The sequence below is a fragment of the Acomys minous genome, assembly GCF_964271855.1.
Source record: "Acomys minous genome assembly, chromosome: 17".
NCBI lineage: Eukaryota > Metazoa > Chordata > Mammalia > Rodentia > Muridae > Acomys > Acomys minous.
Window position 1 is genome coordinate 71,544,550 of NC_140500.1, and position 19,157 is coordinate 71,563,706.

The 19,157-nt window shown below is 49.3% G+C and overlaps 1 protein-coding gene across 2 annotated transcripts in view; it reads right to left on the reverse strand.

The window, feature by feature from the left end:
• Window positions 1-16,358: 16,358 nt before the first annotated feature.
• POLR1A (RNA polymerase I subunit A) overlaps window positions 16,359-19,157 on the reverse strand; it is a 69,506-nt gene continuing 66,707 nt past the window's right edge. For both annotated transcript variants that reach the window (XM_084766865.1, XM_084766864.1), the window contains 3 exons: window positions 18,180-18,297; window positions 17,536-17,700; window positions 16,359-17,267 (listed from right to left, as the gene is read on the reverse strand). In XM_084766865.1, coding sequence (XP_084622991.1) covers window positions 17,167-17,267; window positions 17,536-17,700; window positions 18,180-18,297 — 384 coding nt within the window. In that variant the 3' untranslated portion in view covers window positions 16,359-17,166. The remainder of the gene's footprint in view (window positions 17,268-17,535; window positions 17,701-18,179; window positions 18,298-19,157) is intronic.

Consider the following 19,157-nt stretch of genomic DNA (forward strand, 5'->3'; position numbering starts at 1 on the left):
TCTTTGACACTACCTCCTGACACTAGCTACTCCTTTCTCAAGCCCCTTAGTGATTAGAGACAGGAAGGGGTTCACCCTGAAAGCACAGGGCCTGGAAGCCTTCAACCCAAGATGTGGGTTTCAGCAGCAAGAGCTTCTGACTACACCTCCATCTTTCATCAGCAGCCATGTGCCTATGCCCCAAACCATCCCCTTCACAGATACCAGTAATGGATCCTGATCCCACACAAGCAGTTCCTCAGGCCAGGAATCCTGATGTTGTCTGGGCCGTGAGAGGCAAAGGCTTGCTGATGGACAACCAGGGTTAGGCTGGAGTTCTGTGAGCTCAGACCCTAGCTGGGTGACTGGGGACAAGGTCCGTAACCTTTTCCTTGTTTTGCATCCACTGTAGAGAAAGAATAATAAATATTCCTGCTTCCCTAGGATGCTCAAAGGATCTGACAAACAGGGAAGGGAGAGGTTAGCGTAACACTAGGCTCACCAGAATACATGGGGTAAACACACCACACTGTTATTGTCAATCCTGGGCAGAAAGCCAGGTACATGGGGAAAGGGTTCTCAGGATGAGAATGGCCCACAAATGACTCCCACAGTGACTATAACTATCACAAAGCAGGAGTTCCTGGCCTGAGGGTGGAGAGAGCAATCAGTGAGTCAGTCCTAGGCAGCTGAGGGCCCCACAGCAAGGGGCACTCGGAGGCTTCCTGTGGAGCTGACACATGGGGTGGCCACTTGGTTCCTGGAATGTGAAAGAAAAACAAACTGCTTATTCTGAGTGAAATTGCAGCTTGGCGGCAGGCTGGGTCTGCCTTAAGTTAAACACAGCATTTCTCGGATTCTTTTCATCTTCCTGCCATTTTGGGGTTCCAGAGACATTACCTCACCTCATCTTTCTGCTCTGAGGAGGAGAAATGGACAGAGTGTCAGGCTGGGGTGCCTAGGAGGGAGGCCTGGGAAGCCTACCCAGTCCTAGGGCTGAGTGCCAGGGTCATCCTCTCTCCCCAGGCTCGGCCTTCCCCTAGGGCTGGAAGCAGGAACACTGCCAACCCTGATCTTGGTATTTAGCAAAGGATTATAACATTTTCAAAGTACACACCTCCCCTAGGAGTGCTAGGAAGGGACTGACTGTGGTTTTAAGAGTCAAAGGTTGGTCCCTCTCTTGGCTGCTGTGCCATATTTAGGCTTGAAGTAGCCATGCACACCAGTTCCTTAGCTGGCAGAGAGACCCTTTCTGCTGGATGCTTTGGTTTGGGGTGGAGTACTTTCTGGGTTTTGAAAATTCCTTTTAGCCAGAATAAGGAGTCCTAGAAAATTGCACAGTGTTGGTGTTAAGCAGCCCAACCTGGGAATGCCAGCTCCCTCAGGGAAGAGATTTCTGTGTCTGGCTTAGATGCTGAATCCTTTTATTCGTTTCTTTATATTTTTATTAAAGGGTGTGTGTGTGTGTGTGTGTGTGTGTGTGTGTGTGTGTGAGAGAGAGAGAGAGAGAGAGAGAGAGAGAGAGAGAGAGAGAGAGAGAGAATAACTTGCAAGAGTTAGTTCTTTCCTTCTACCATGTGGGGCCTGGGGATAGAACTTGGGTCCTCAGGTTTGCCTGCAAATGCCTTTAACTGCAGAGCCATCTCATTGACCCTTTTTTTTTTTTCACTTATTTTGGAGGGAACAGGGATGAGTGTCTTGTTGTGTAATCAGCCTAGTCTCAAAGTCCAGATCCCTCTGCCTTGGCCTTCTAAGTACTGGGACTATAGGCGAGCACCGTCTGAACCTCACTTTAAGAAGGCAGAAGGGTAGGCCGGGTGTGGTGGCTCATGCCTTTAATCCCAGCACTCAGGAGGCAGAGGCGGGAGGATCGCTGTGAGTTCGAGGCCAGCCTGGTCTGCAGAGTGAGTCTAGGACAGCCAAGGCTACACAGAGATACTGTCTCAAAAACCGAAAAAAAAAAAAAAAAAAAAAAGAGATTGGGCTGTAGGCATTTTCTTAATTTATGATTAATGGGGGTGGGCCCAGTCCATTGTGGGTGCTGCCACCCCTGGGTTTAGCAGTCCTGGGTTCTATAAGAAAGCAGGCGGCGCAAGCCCGTAAGCAGTGCCCCTCCATGGCCTCTGTATCGGCTCCTGACCCCAGGTTCCTGCATGTTTGAATTCCTGTCCTGATTTCTTTCAATGGTGAATAGTGATATGGAAGTATAAGCCAAATAAACCCTTCTTCCCCTATCTGCCCCCCTCCCCAAGCTGCTTTGGTCAAGAAGTTTCACCTCAGCAATAGAAACCCCAACACATACACAGGCACACAGACACACACGGGGGGAGGGGCAGAGGAGAGAGCTTTGAGTATTAATAATACTTTTAATCATTCAATCCTCAGTTGCAATTTCTTTGACTGTAGCAACCAAAATCTTATGTAACAAGGGCCTGGTATTTCAATACAGTAAACCTGAATCGTATGCAGTTGGTTGTTATAATAAATACTGTGCAATTAATTTTTGGCAATTGATTATATGTGTCTAATCTTATGGTTTGAACAGGTCATGTTCCCCACAGGCTCAAATATTGACTACCTGGTCTCTAGATAGTGATGCTGTTTCCAGAGGTGGGATTTTAGCTAGAGGAAAGAGGTCCTTAGGGGTGTACCTTTGAGAGTTATAACTGGATCTGGGTCCTTTGCTCTGTTTCCTGTCCATTGCAAGGCGAACAGCCTTCTCATCCTCATATTGTCAGCACCGTGATAGTCTGCCTACTGTAGTCCTGGAGTCAATGAAGGCGAGGACAGTGGCTAAATTTTCTGAAATAGTAAGCCAAAATAGGTCTCTGTTCATCACTCTTAGAATAGCCATGACCATAGCATGAACAGTATAGCCCATTGTGGGGAAGGCATTGAGAAAAATGCCTCCGTAGACTGGGCTGTAGGCAATCCTGTAGGACTTTTTCTTAGTGATTCGAGTGGGAGGGTCCAGCCCATTGTTAGTGAGGCCACCCCTGGGCCGGTGGTCCTGCATTCTCTAAGAAAGAAGATCCACCATGGCAGTTGAGCAGCACCAAATGTGGGTTCCAGAAACTGAATTTGTGTCATCTGGAAGAGCAGCAGCAGGTTCTCTTAATCGTGAGCCATCTCTCCAGTCCCAAATTGGAATATTTTAAAAAGAAAAAAACTATATTGATCCCTGGAAGCCAACTTATTTTTCCTAAGACAAAATCACATGGAACAAATCTCCTTTGCCTTTTCTACCATCACCTAAGAGTCAGAGGTCTTGGGTTAAGTGTACCGATTGGCACAAGGTGTGTAAGGACGCTTCTCACAAGAGCTGTGACAGAGCTGTGTCCTGGACACAGACCTGCACTTCTCCTCTTACCCACTGAGCAGAGTTGCATTCTCTTGGCCTCTTTGAAAGAAAGTAGATGCTATCATGCAAACTACTTTGGCCAGCGGAGTGTGAGTGGAAGGACATTCCAAGATAAACGAGTGAGTGTACCACGGCCAGCGGAGTGTGAGTGGAAAGACATTCCAAGATGAGCGAGTCAGTGTTCCGTTATCCCTAGATGAACTCTCAGATTGAGCCAATCTACATTTGGAGAGTGTTACTAGCCACTCCTGAGGGCAGGCTAAAGACAAAACTCTCAAATGTCAAAGATGGCAGTGACTGTGAGTAAGTTAGTAAACAAAGACAGCACTTAGAGTGTCAAGCAGCAACTTGCTAAGAGACCTGGGACCCCAGGGAGCTGGGGTTCTGTAGTGCTGAGCCATCAGAGCCCAGTCAGCAAAGGGAGACCATGAGGCCTGTTGGCTGCTAACTGGCTCTGAACCTCGGGGCTTCTCTGTCCTGCACACGACGGAGGGCAGGAGGGGCAGGTGGAAATATGGTTAGAGGGAAAGTTGCCAATATCTTCTCCGTGTCTGGGGACACTGAACATCTCCTTGGAGGTTTTGGTTGTCCTCTCCTTTGAACCTCAGTGGTCACTCTGAATTGTGCAAAAACAAGAATAGCAGGAACGTTCAGAGTTAAGATTCCAACTGCTGCTTCTCCTGTGAATGTCAACGTGACCAGGACGTTCTGTTACAAGACTCGGGGTCATAATCTGTGAAGCCCAAGTTTGGCTACTGGTCCTAAAGAAGCCAAGCCAAATTAATAGCAAATGGCAGAACAAGATTTATCTGGTGTGGCTATTTGGGGAAGGGGACAGAGATATCCAGTGACCCCACCTCTAGTCCATATTTAGGGTCCTGAAGTGATATTAAAGTTTAACTCGAGGGCTAGGGATGTGCAGTCTAAGCGGTCCAAGTGAAGATGTGGTCCTGTCCACCACTGACTCATTGTCTGAGCTTCAGTCTTATCCTGCAAGACGGTCTGACAACTTAGACCTGGGTGAAATCCTTCCTGGGGCTGAACTTCTCCTTTGGTTCACACTAGGCTTCAGCCTTTGCCTTCTGGGGTAACATCAGTTTCTTTGGGTTCACTGTTTCACAGTCTAATAGACTGAGGGAAACAAGTATGTCTTCAGAATGTACTCATGCTAGATGTGGTGGCTTGTGTCTTTAATCCCAGCATTCCAGATGCAGAGGCAGGGTGATCTCTGTGGATTTGAGGCCGGTGTATTCTCATAACATAAGAGGTTACAGGCTAGTCAAGGCTACATAGTTATACTGTGTCTCAAAATCCCAAACCAAAACCAAAAACCAAAAACCAAGAAAAATTTGCCATATTGATGAGATTACATGAAGAGCTGTTTAGGGGATGAAGACCTGCCCCAAACCAGCAGATTTCAGGTGAGGTAACGGCTCTTGTCAACTACTTAATGAAATCCTTGTGGGGCTTTAAGTACCACTTAAGCCTTCCCTGGTTTGGATCAATGGAAGCTATGAAAGTGTACATGTATAATTCACTGGCATTTGTGATAAATTTGGTAAAAAGCAATAGGAGACTAATCCATACCACGTTGGACTTAAGATCCTTTCCTGAGTTCAAGGAGAATCCACTGAATGGTTTAAGGGTGGTGGGGCCACACAAAGTCCACTAATGGCTACTTTCAGAAGCATGAGCAAGGATACAAGAAAACTGCCTGGGAAGTTTCTGGAGTAGAAGAAACAGAAGGTGAGAGAAATGCAGGGCTCTATTGAGGATAAAGAACAGAGAAAAAACTGGTCCCAAACACTCTGGGAAGATGGTGGAGCCTGAGAGTAGAGGGAAGTGAAAGCGCGGTCAGCGGGTTTTCAAGAGTTAGGAAGACAAGCCCTGGGCCAGCTATTTTGGGATAAAGAGAAGTTTGCAAACACATACTAGCTTTTTATGTTACAATGTAAAGCCATACTTTCCCCTTTTCTTACAAAAAATTAAGTTTCTAGCCCAGCATGGTGGCACACACCTTTAATCCCAGCGCTTGGGAGGCAGAGGCAGGTGGATCGCTGTGAGTTTGAGGCCAGCCTGGTCTACAAAGCAAGTCTAGGACAGCTAGGGAGTCTTACACAGAGAAACCCTGCCTCAAAACAAAACCAAAAGTTTCTAATTCTATGTATAAAAAATTAAGAATATTCCTAAACTCCTCAAAGTTCTAGTAAGAATATCCTAGGAATCATTGCATTTCGCCAGTGAGTCCTGCCAGGATGAACATTAGAGAAAATGTTCATTCATGTGAAGTTGAAAGTTGTAATGGACACCAGCATTTGATGCCAGCATCTGATGCCAGCGTTTGATGCCAGCATCTGATGCCAGCATTTGATATCCAGCACGAAGTCTTCATGCTCATGTCCTCATCTTATATTAGAGGATGGTGTAGGCTTTTTTAATTTTAGGGACATGACGAAAGGAATGGTTTTGCCTGTATAACGTTTCAATGACAACAGAGTATTAACTTCACAACGCAATACAGAATCAAAATAGGATACCACAGTCTCGGCCAGCGCTCTGGGTTGGTATGATGGTTTTTATGAGAATGGCCCTCACAGGCTCATATATGTGACTATTTGGTCTGCAGTAGGTAGAACCATGTGGGGAGGATGAGTAGGTGTGGCCTTATTGGATGAGGTGTGTCACTGGGGTGCTTTGAAGTTTCAAAACTTGCACCATTCTCAGTGTCTCTCTCTTGTGGTTGTATTTCAAGATGCCAGCTCTCAGCTGCTGATCAGCTCCTGGCCTACCTGCTTCTGCCATGCTCTCTACTGCAAAGGTCATAGACTTTGCCTCTTTGACACTGTAAGCCCCTAGTAAGCTTTTTCTTCTATAATTTGTTTTGTTGTCTTATCACAGCAATAGAAAAGTAATCAAGCTCTCTCCCCTCTCTTCCTTTGTTTGTCTGTCTGTCTGTCTGTCTGTCTCTCTCTCTCTCTCTCTCTCTGGGATACCCCTCCTACCTGCTTTCCTTCTCTCCCCATGATAATTTAATAAACCTCATATAATCTAAAAAAAAAAAAGAAAAAGAAAAGAAAGAAAAAAAGAAAAGTAATTAAGACAGTTGGTCCTCTGCCTTCCCTCTCATCTCAGAAAGATGATTCCCTAGCCCCATACCCCTTGCAGTATGTGTGTGTGTGTGTGTGTGGGGGGGGGGAAGGGATGGCCTTCCTGCCAAAGACTTGGAACATTTCAGAGATACATTTTCCCAGCATCTGTGTGAGTCTGCTGGATAAGTCTGACTGCTCCGGTCTATGAAAGTGGAGTCCCTTTTCTCAGAGGGGTTCCCACTCCACCCAACCTGGTAACTTCAGATCTTGTAAGGAGTGTCACATAGGCCTCAAGGAAAATTACAGGCCTGAACCTTTCCTGATAAGGAACTTGTTCAGCAACCACAGGGAATTCCTGAAGTATCCTACTCTACGCTGAGGAGATCTTAGCCTCCAGCAAATGACCTTTGATGGCACCTAGGTCATTCCTTTATAAACAGGATAATTAAGCACTGTTTTCTCCTCCCTGTGACAGGACCCCCATGCTATGCATGTAAATGACGCACTGTACCACTGTATGTAGATTAGGTATCCTGGCACCATTAGCCTTATCAGATCAGACACAATCACATACAGACCCCTCCCTACTGCCCAAGGTTTATAAATAAAGGCTGTTTGGCATGCTTGCTGGCTCTCTTGCTCACCATTCCTCCACTTATTCTGGATGGTAGGGGTGGGTGGGGAAGATGAACCCCCACTGTGTGCCTGACAGTCAGGCAGTGGCAGAACTGCCTTTGCAGCCACTGGGGCCTGCTCCACCACTGCCACTAGCTAGGTGCTGACCCCTGGTGAAGCAGCACCGGGCCTGCATCTCACTGGACCAGCCTGCAAGCGGGTTTCCAACATCCACCTGGCCAACTCACTTCCTTCTGATAACCAGCACTCTTATTCTAAAAGAGCTAAACTGTACCACTCCATGGGAAACTCATTTTCCACCTCCCCAGTAAGACAGGGAACCTGGCCTGGTGCCCAGGCTCCAGGTCCTCACACTGAGTGCTCGAAGCTGCCCCTGAGCAAGAAATAGGACCTTGGGGCCCTTGATCTCAATGTCCACATATAGATTTTTTTTAATTATAAAAAGAGGCTGAGTGTGGTGGCACACACCTTTAATCCCAGCACTCGGGAGGCAGAGGCAGGCAGATCACTGTGAGTTTGATGCCAGCTTGGTCTACAAAGTGAGTCTAGGACAGCCAAGACCACACAGAGAAACCCTATCTTGAAAACAAAAACAAAACACAAAACAAAACAAAATTATAAAAAGAATGCTGCCTCTGCTGCTCACCTCCATTGTGGGACTGCAGCCCCAGTCCCTCTTCTAGGAGCCCTTACAAAAAACACTGGCTAGAGATGTGAAAACTATTTAGTATTTTAAACGCAATAAACATTATAGAATAGGGAAGCCTCATCAGAGAAAGCTACCAGGGACCTTCCATTAGGATGGAGGGTATCAAAGGCTGTGAGCCTAGGGAACCCTCTGATGGGTGACACTCAACCTCCACCCACTTCCTCAGCTCTAGGCAGGGCTGGGGAAATACTCACCTTCTCCATGACTAAGCTCCCAGAGGCAAGAGTTCTTGGCCAGGCTATAGAGATGTCCAGGAAAATGCTAGGAAGAATGAAGAAGGAGGCCAGTGTCCTGTGGGTGTGTCTCAGGGAAGGCCTGTGACTGGCCTGAAAACTTCCAAGCCTTTTTTTTTTTTCCTTCTTCTTCAGCCTTGGGAAATCACAGGAGGCCAGGCCCTGGGTGGCATGCGGGGCCCTGGAGCAGAGCCTGACTTTGCTCCCTCCTCTCCCAGCAGTAGCTATGTGAACTCTTCCATGAGTAAGAAGACAAGCGCATATGTGAGGCCACTGCAGAAGTCTCCATTCCTTTCCCTTCTCTCCCAGGAGTAGCTTTTGAATATTTCCCATGAGTAAAGAGACAAGAGCACTTATGAACCAGTTGCAGGAAGTCTCTACTCCTTCTTGGGCCCGTGGGCATTAGAAAGTGGCTTCCGGCTGTAATGGAAGTGTTGGGCTCTTTGTAAACTCCGTTGTGTTATGTAAATGTTTTTGTTCTAATCCCAAGTGTGGGATTTTAGTTTGTCCACACGGGTTGTCTTGTTTTGAGGGGCATGGCTGATAACAGCCTGCCTCACGCATCACGGAGAGGGGCGTGATCTAGCGCTCGGAGGATAGAAATAAGAGCAGAGAGAGTGTGGCTGGCATGCGGTGTTGGTGTGTGACAGGAAGCAGTTTGAAGAGAGCAGAGATGGTTGCTGTGGTGGTTTGGAGCAGACAGACAGAGAGAAACACTTTGGGGAGCAGTGACTTGGAGGAGACTGCTGGCTGGGGTGTTGTTGGAGACGAGTATAGCCCCAAAGAACCCAATTTACTCTAAACAGTCAGGAGAAGTAAAGGGCCCTCATCTCCTCACTAACCTTCTCCTACATAAGGTTGGGAGGTTGGAAGGGAGGTTGAGGCCTAAACATCCCAAATAAAGTCGAGTTTAAAAGAATACAACAGCCAGCCTGGTCTCTTTCTTGTTCAGTCTAGCCCCCAACAACCTACTACTGCTCCGCTTGCTTTCCTGTCCCTGCCCATCCACCACTTAGAATGGAATCTGGTTCTGAGCCAACCCAGAGATACTCACTTGTCCTTGTCAGTGGCAAAGTGGCAAAGTGTGTCTTGTAAGCTCCTGCTAGCTGTACTTGCCTACCTGTGGCTCTCCAACACACAGCAAGCACCGACAGTCCTACTGTTATGAGGAATACACTATGTAGGGCAAAGTGCTGCCTAAGAACCTGGAGTGACTTTTTGTTGTTAACACAAACTCAGGCCATCTGGGAAGGAGGAACCTCAATTGAAAAAATGTCTCCATCTGACTGGCCTGAAGGCATGCCTACGGAACATTCTCTTGATTAATGGTTGATGTGGAAGGGGCCAGCCCACTGAGGTATGCATAAGAAAGCTGAGTGAAACCGGGCATGGTGGCGCACGCCTTTAATCCCAGCACTCGGGAGGCAGAGGCAGGTGGATCACTGTGAGTTCGAGGCCAGCCTGGTCTACAAATGGAGTCTAGGACAGCCAAGGCTACATTGAGAAACCCTGTCTTGAAAAACCAAAACCAAATCCAAAACAAAACAAAAATGAAACAAAGAAAGAAAGAAAGCTGAGTGAGCCTGGAGATCAAGCTAGTAAGCAGTGTTGCTCCATGCTCTGCTTCAGTTTTTCTCTTGAGTTCCTGCCTTGACTTTCCTCAACGATGGGACATAATTACATAGAGAAGAAATTTAGCCTAGCAACACAGCTACTCTGTTTGGAATACAGATACACCTTTAGTCCCAGAAGAAAGAGGCAGGAAGATCTCTGAGTACAAGGTCAGCCTGGCATAGAGCAAACTTCAGGTGAAGAAAAGCTTAGGTCCAGGTATGGTGGTGAACATCTTTAACCCCAGCACTCAGGAGACAGGCCTGCAGAGCTCTGAGTTCTCCTCAGTGATGTTGAGGCAGTTTGGGTGAGAGTGAGCTGAGGGACAGTACAGTAGAGCTGAGTTCATAGCAGTTCAGCTTGTGGAATTCAGAGGCAGTTTTTACAGAGAGAAGTTGAAAAGAGAACAAGCTAGACACATGTGAAGACAGAATGAGCCAGCTAATGAGAAGGAGCCAGAAGATTAGAACAGATGGCTAGAGTTAGTTTGAGGGTAAGCAGAGCAATTAAGTCAGAAGCTGAGAGAAACCAGTTTGAATCAGTCAGCTTGGAGAGGCGTTTGAGCCAGAACAGCTGAGTTGAACCAGTTAGAAAGAATTCAGAAAGAACTAGAAAGCATGAGCTTATTTGGCAGTATGTCTCGGAGGCAGAAAACATTCTAGGTCTAGATAAGATTATACAGAGGCTAGAAGCTTCCAGGACTAGGACTAAGTTAGTTGGCAGAAGCAATAGGCTTTTGAGATGACAATTACATCTACTGTCCAAGGACACTAGACTGGGTTTTCCCTGAGATGTGGGTCAACTCTAGTGCTTTCTCTGTGAAACAGCCAATGGGAAACAAGTCATTGTTTTGATCACATGGCACCACAGATATCCTGCATAACTGCTGTATTCCACAGCAGGTTCCCTTTGTAGTTAAGGCACAAGGTTTGCAGATTTCTTTGAGAAACCCAAAAGTCAGGTCTTGATATTTTTCTTGAACTTCCAAGTTGGCCTTTTTGTGATTTAGACCCTAACTTGGAACTCCATAAGAGACTGCTTGTTCCAGGACTACAAGAGAAACCCTGTCTTGAACACCCACCCCCCACCAAACCAAACCAACTTGGTTATGTGAACGTGTTTTTGTTTTAACCCCGGCTGGGATATGAGGCTGCTTTAGCCTGTCCTCAGCCTTGTGTGGGCTCTGAAAAGGGTGTGATCTTTTCCAGTTGGGTATGATCTTTTCTTAAGACTCTGCAGAGGAAATAATTGCCACAGCCCAGATTGGGGTGGGGGCCTCTGAGAAAGGACGAGATTGCTGCCCCCCGCCCCATCCCACTCCTCCTGGTTGATGGGAAGCTGGTGACATCCTGACTCTGAAGACTGGACTCGCCCCAAGGAACCTGAAAACCCTACCCAGCAGGAAGTAGCTAAAGAAATCTACGGCCCCTCTCTCCACTAACTTCCTTTTTCTCCAGCCTGGTGTTGGGAGGGATTGGGGTGAAGAAAGGAGAAGAGCTATAAAAACCCCAATAAAATAAAATAGATTTAAAAGAGGCACCAACAACCCCCTTACCAGGCTGATGCTAGGACTGGGTAAAGGACTTAGGTCTGCTCCGTGCATGGTAACCCACAGGTACAAGTGGGCGACTGTAACGGAGCACAGAATCCAGAGCACAGAGCTGGCTTCCTTCTGCTCCTCCCAGTCATTTTTCAACCTCAGTACAGCACATCTGGATGTTGACATAATGCACTTCTCCACAACATTCATTTGCTTTTTAACCTATGTATGTTTGAAAATGCTCCAGCCACATTACGTGACCTCTAGCAGGGTAGCCAAAAACAGATTATTATTATTTTTGCCAGCATCCTACTGTGTTGTTCAGACTAGGTCAAATCTGCAGTCAGCCTGCCAAATAGCAGGGACTGCAGGCACATGCTACTGTATCCAGCTAGGAGGGACTTTATTGAAGGTTTTGCCAGCTTGAACTCTGTACCAAATTCTTCATCTATGTTTATCTCCTGTAATGATTTGGGAGAAAAGTATTTAAGGCACGTTGTAAAAGGCTATTTTTACATATAACAAATAATTCTTTAAAACAGACAAAGAAGGGGGCTGGAGATATGGCTCAGCAGTTAAGAGCACTGTCTGCTCTTCCAGAGGTCCTGAGTTAAATTTCCAGTACCCACATGGTGGCTTACAACCATCTATGTGATCTGATGCCCTCTTCTGGCAGTAGGTGTGCATGCAGACGGAGCACACACATACATACATTAAAAAAAAAAAAGACCCCAAAAACCAAAAAACCCCCCAAAAACCAGAAACACACCAATAAAAACAATGGCAGCGCTGAGGGGCTGAGGAGGTGGCTCAGTTGGTAAACTGCTTGCCATGTGAGCTTGAGGACCCTCAGGAACCAGGTAAAAAGGCCCAGTGTGGTGGTGTGCCCTAAAAACCCAGCACTGGGGAGGCAGAGACAGGCACACCCCTGGTCTCCCTGGCCAGCTAGCTCAAAAAGATCAAGTGGACAACTGAGGTTGACCTTTGGTCCACCTTCCCACCCCCACCCCCACGTCGGGTAGGGGGTGGGACAAGGGCGGGCAGCCAGCCAGCCAGAGACAAAGGCAACAAACAGGCAATTTTCAGAACTGCAAAGGAATGAGCCACTGTTAACAGAGGGAACCTTGAGTTGAAGTGATGGTGCTAACTATGCCTGCTTTATCTACGGGGAGGGCAATTCAGAAGACTCCATCTCATTACAGCCAGCACACCCACCCATGGGCGGGGATGTGGGGAGCCTTTCACCTGGCACCCGTGCCATTCGCAGCGGGATGGCTTTGTGTTGACTACACTTCAGTTACAGCAACATGCGACCTTGTACCCACTAGATGTCAATAGTATCTTCACCACTACGACAAAGATGTCTTAGACACTGACATAGGTTCCAGGTGTGCGTGGAAGGGAGCAGCACACACAAGTGCCCTTGGCTGAGAATCACAGTGAACACCTGTAGCTAGTTGTGTGTGACTTTATGAACATGTACTAGGCAGCATTTCACAATAAGGGAAGTACATAAAGACGAGTGTCCTCCTTAGTGTTACAGTTGAGAGCACATGCCTGTCCTGGGAGCCGCCTGTCCTGCTGATGCACAGCCTCACTGGATCACCACCTCCTTGAGGCTTGACCCACTGGCTGCATGTACTGCAACGTCGGGCTCATATTTCTGTGTAAAAATATTGGATCAGGGGTTGGGGAGATGGCTCAGTCATTAAAGTCACAGCAAACATGTGGTCCCAGGTTTGGAAACCAAGTACCCGTGTAAAAGTAGTCAACTGCTGAATTCTGGGTTCAAGTGAGAAACTGTCTCAGAAACTAGATGGAAAGCAACTGAGCACGGCCCTCAGCACTGACCTCTGGCCTACACACACACACAAGTTCAGACGTAATACCTACCCACCCAAACTAAAACCAATCCAGGGTGTGTTCAGTGTAGCCCACTGACATCAGCGGTGTCTGAGACTGGCTGAGCTCTGGCGACAACACATAATGGACAGTCTAGAAAGCAGGGCCAGCAGGCCTCCCTCACACAGAAATTCAAACTTGTTAGACAGAGGCATATGTGGCTGGAACAGGATGCGGAAGTGTTGGAAGTGGAAATTGGCGGGGAAGCAGTGACTGAAATGACTCATCGGGGTTTCCTCTCTTCTGGCCTCTGAGCACCCAGGTGACTCCCCCACCCCAATGAAGCCAGCAGATTGGTCCTACCAGGGGGAGTGCACTGCGCATGCTCACCTGCTACCCACTGGGTACCACGATCTTTGGCCAGTAACCAGGCAGAATTCCCTGATGAAGTGTGCTTGGCATGCTATATTACTAGTTGCAGAGAGTAGGACTCAGTGCTTTGCAAAAGTGGAGGCTGTAGTGGGATGGATGAAGGATGGGAGGAAACTGGGAGGCCAGGCACCATGTGCGATCCTTGGGTACAGGTAAATAGCAGCAGGTGCTGTACCATCTCACACACTTCCGTGAGGGTGCTGTACCATCTCACACACTTCCGTGAGGGTGCTGTTCCATCTCACACACTCTAGTGAGGGTGCTGTTCCATCTCACACACTCTAGTGAGGGTGCTGTTCCATCTCACACACTCTAGTGAGGGTGCTGTACCATCTCACACACTTCAGTGAGGGTGCTGTTCCATCTCACTCACTCTAGTGAGGGTGCTGTACCATCTCACACACTTCAGTGAGGGTGCTGTACCATCTCACACACTCTAGTGAGGGTGCTGTACCATCTCACACACTTCAGTGAGGGCGCTGTTCCATCTCACACACTCTAGTGAGGGTGCTGTACCATCTCACACACTTCAGTGAGGGTGCTGTACCATCTCACACACTTCAGTGAGGGTGCTGTACCATCTCACACACTTCAGTGAGGGTGCTGTACCATCTCACACACTCCAGTGCAGGCACTGTACCATCTCACACACTTCAGTGAGGGCGCTGTTCCATCTCACACACTCTAGTGAGGGTGCTGTTCCATCTCACACACTCCAGTGAGGGTGCTGTACCATCTCACACACTGCAGTGAGGGTGCTTTACCATCTCACACACTGCAGTGAGGGTACTGATCCATCTCACACACTGCAGTGAGGGTGCTGTACCATCTCACACACTCTAGTGAGGGTGCTGTACCATCTCACACACTTCAGTGAGGGTGCTGTACCATCTCACACACTTCAGTGAGGGTGCTGTACCATCTCACACACTCTAGTGAGGGTGCTGTACCATCTCACACACTTCAGTGAGGGTGCTGTACCATCTCACACACTCTAGTGAGGGTGCTGTACCATCTCACACACTCCAGTGCAGGCACTGTACCATCTCACACACTTCAGTGAGGGCGCTGTTCCATCTCACACACTCTAGTGAGGGTGCCGTACCATCTCACACACTCCAGTGCGGTGCTGTACCATCTCACACACTTCAGTGAGGGTGCTGTACCATCTCACACACTCTAGTGAGGGTGCTGTACCATCTCACACACTTCAGTGAGGGTGCTGTACCATCTCACACACTCTAGTGAGGGTGCTGTACCATCTCACACACTCTAGTGAGGGTGCTGTACCATCTCACACACTCCAGTGCAGGCACTGTACCATCTCACACACTTCAGTGAGGGCGCTGTTCCATCTCACACACTCTAGTGAGGGTGCCGTACCATCTCACACACTCCAGTGCGGTGCTGTACCATCTCACACACTTCAGTGAGGGCGCTGTTCCATCTCACACACTCTAGTGAGGGTGCCGTACCATCTCACACACTCCAGTGAGGGTGCTGTACCATCTCACACACTCTAGTGAGGGTGCCGTACCATCTCACACACTCCAGTGAGGGTGCCGTACCATCTCACACACTCCAGTGAGGGTGCCGTACCATCTCACACACTCCAGTGAGGGTGCCGTACCATCTCACACACTCCAGTGAGGGTGCTGTACCATCTCACACGCTCCAGTGAGGGCGCTGTACCATCTCACACACTCCAGTGAGGGTGCTGTACCATCTCACACACTCCAGTGAGGGCGCTGTTCCATCTCACACACTCTAGTGAGGGTGCTGTTCCATCTCACACACTCCAGTGAGGGTGCTGTACCATCTCACACACTGCAGTGAGGGTGCTTTACCATCTCACACACTGCAGTGAGGGTGCTTTACCATCTCACACACTGCAGTGAGGGTACTGATCCATCTCACACACTGCAGTGAGGGTGCTGTACCATCTCACACACTCTAGTGAGGGTGCTGTACCATCTCACACACTTCAGTGAGGGTGCTGTACCATCTCACACACTTCAGTGAGGGTGCTGTACCATCTCACACACTCTAGTGAGGGTGCTGTACCATCTCACACACTTCAGTGAGGGTGCTGTACCATCTCAACACTCTAGTGAGGGTGCTGTACCATCTCACACACTTCAGTGAGGGTGCTGTACCATCTCACACACTCTAGTGAGGGTGCTGTACCATCTCACACACTCCAGTGCAGGCACTGTACCATCTCACACACTTCAGTGAGGGCGCTGTTCCATCTCACACACTCTAGTGAGGGTGCCGTACCATCTCACACACTCCAGTGCGGTGCTGTACCATCTCACACACTTCAGTGAGGGTGCCGTACCATCTCACACACTCCAGTGAGGGTGCTGTACCATCTCACACACTCCAGTGAGGGTGCTGTACCATCTCACACACTCCAGTGAGGGTGCTGTACCATCTCACACACTCCAGTGAGGGTGCTGTACCATCTCACACACTCCAGTGAGGGTGCTGTACCATCTCACACACTCCAGTGAGGGTGCTGTACCATCTCACACACTCCAGTGAGGGTGCTGTACCATCTCACACACTCTAGTGAGGGTGCTGTACCATCTCACACACTCTAGTGAGGGTGCTGTACCATCTCACATACTCCAGTGAGGGTGCTGTACCATCTCACATACTCCAGTGAGGGTGCTGTACCATCTCACACACTCCAGTGCGGTGCTGTACCATCTCACACACTTCAGTGCAGCCACTGCAAGCCTTTAGTGACACCTGAGACTTGCACCCACCCCCCTTAGCATTCTGGGAGGGGAAGGGGTCAAGATCTGCCCCTACATTGCCAGATAAAAAGCAGGAAGAGAAGCCTAAAGCCTGTGCCAAGGAAACCCTAATTATCAGATGCAAAAGCCATACATGAAGGGACAAGATTAAAAACTCAGCCTTGATTCTCTCCTGACATCCAGTCCCAGCCATGTGTATTATTCAGGCATGTTGGAGTAACAGTGGACAAAACCGGAAATGGCCTGCTTTCCAAACCCTCCGCCTCTCCTGCCCAGTCAGGGACCGCCACCTCATGCCTCAAAGACCCCACAAGTACAGGGCCTATGGGGTGACTATGACCTCGACATTAAGTGGAGAGCAGAGGCATGAAGAACAGGCTGCTTGGCCTTGCTGAGTAGCCCCAGTGGGAAAATCAGGGCTTTCTGTGAGGTAGAGAGCAGCTGGGCTTCCAGAGAGATGGCCCTGGCTGTGGGGCCAGTCTGGTCTACTACATGCCACCATAGAGCAATGGCAGCAGGGCCAGCGCTTTGTACCACTCTGTCTTTGACAACTCTCCTCCAATGGCTTCAGCAAGGAAGGACAGGCATGGGAAACAGGTTCCGTGCCCTTTCTGGCTCTTCGGGGGCCCCTAGGAATGTTCCCTTAGCCACTAGCTGTGTATAGCAATGGTGGCATCTGGAAATCCCACAGCAAGCGTGGCGCACAGTCATCGTCCCATTGTGCAGTCCTTGGTGTTCTGTCAGGGTTTTGTTGGGGGCTCCTGGAGCACAAGTGAAGCCACAGCCATCCTGGAGGGCTTGGGAAGCCTCTTACTGATCCTGAGATGGGAAAGGCAAGGACGAGCCTTTTCTGCGTGAAGGCCAGGCCCGGCCAGCCGCTTTCTGGAGCCCAAGGTCATCGCTTCGCTATGTCACTGAACTGCCAGCTGTGCCCACCCCCAGATCCTCCAGGCTGGGCAGACAATGCTGCTATCTTAGGGGCTGCTTGAGCTCAAACAGGCCTGTCCCGCCTTTGACGACTTTCCCCACTACAAGACAGGCTGAAGGTGACTTCAGTTCATCATGGGATCCTAGGAAAGACAGAAGAGCTCGTGTCAGGGGTCTGAGGAAGGCATGAGGGGACTGAGGGCTCAGGGCTGGGGTTGTGTGGTGGGTATCGCAGAGACCCCCATGCTGTACTCAGCGCTGTTTGGAAGAGGAGCTCTCTTCTTACTCCGACACAGTACAGGCACCTGTACTGTCTGCTCCTCTGCACTCTGATCCCAAGATCTCACTGCAGGCAAAGTGTGGGGCAAGCCTACCTGCCCAGGGAGGGCCCAAGTCCCTGCTCACACTCACCCATCATGGTGGCCTGTTTGAGAAACTGGAAGCTGGTTTCAAATGTCATCTGCTGCAAAGGGGAGGAGCTTGACTGGATCCCAAAGCGATTGAGCGGCTTATAAACACCCTCAAAACACATATAGTCAGCAACCAGGGAGAGATGGCGAGGATCAACCGCAATGCCTGTCACAGGGGGCAGACCATTAGGAAAGGTCAAGCAGTGACAAAGGATCACCTGACACAAGGCAGGCGATAGGCAGGCCCCAAGGTCTCTCTCAGCTCCTCTACCTCCTCACCCCGCCGTGGGAGCCCCACACCTGGCCCAGGCACTGTCCTGGTTCCTTCATCTTGCTCATCACCTAGCAGCATAGGAAAAGAGACCCTGTCTATTCGAGCTGTTTCTACCTGGGATCTAGAACCTTAAAGGGCCAAAGCCATCAATCATGAACGTCACAAAAGCACCAGCGATTGGCACACCACTGAGCAGCTTCAAGAGTCAAAGCTGTTGTCTTCCACACTCCCTCACGAGCACTGCCAAGTGACTATAGTTCCTATATACTCAACAAGCATGCTTCTGTGCCCACCAAAATGCAGGCCTGACAACGTCAGTCCTCTTGCCCTGGCCATCACGCACTCCAGCCAGGCTGCCATGCTCTGCTTACCATACACAGCAAACACATTCTTAATCTCCTTCTCTATCACTCGCAGTGCAGCCTCGATGCCGTAAGTGTTGGCCATGGCGTGGATGTCGTTGGAGTAGAGACGGCGCAGGTCCAGCACCTGGCCCAGGGAAAAAGGGACCAACTTAAGTGCCCCGATTGCCAGCATGTCCCCACTGTTCTCTCTCACCTTGTGCCCAGTGGCTGGGTGCAGCTGGTGCCAAGTGTGTAGAGGCAGCCAGGATGAGAGAAAAGGAATGTTTTTGGCTAAAGTGTTGCTGGGCCCTGGACTGTCTTGCTTTTGTGACCAGTGAGAAGAGACAACTTAGGACAAACTTTAGATTCAACAAAAAACATTAAAGATCTGTCTACTGGGATGGACGCTTGGGAGGTGAGGAGAGGTCCCTCAGCAGAGACCCCTAAGCACTTCTCCAGGGTGCATAGGGCAGGAACAGGCTGGATTCCACAATTTACTGGGTTTCACTAGAGGCCTGAGGCTCTGGCTGTGCCATAGGGCCTCTCGGAGGCTCTGCTCTCCAACTGAAGGGGGTTCTGGCCCAGTACGAGCCACAGTCCACAGGGGACAAACCCCAAGCAAGTGTAACTGAACCACACCCTGCATTCTCAAGATGTGCAGCTCATTTCCTGCTCTTCCCCTGCACAGGTTCCTGTACCAGCTCCACTGCTGGTGGCAGAAGCCTAAGAAGCACAGGAGCTTGGACAGTGTGGTGTGGGCCAGGGGCCAGGGCTAGAGCAGCGCTAGGCTCCGCAGTAGCACGCAGGAGAAACTCTTACACCCTGGGGCTGAAAGCACCTCACAGAAAAGCCCTGGTGAGTAAGTGGGGTGCAGCACAGGGCCTCCTTCAGCTTCATGCAGGGAGCTGGGGGCGGAGCTGCAATTACCTTTACCATAAAAAGTGAGCAGCACTCGGGCCGGCAATGCAGCACACTGTTTCTTATTCTCAACTTTGAGAAGGATTT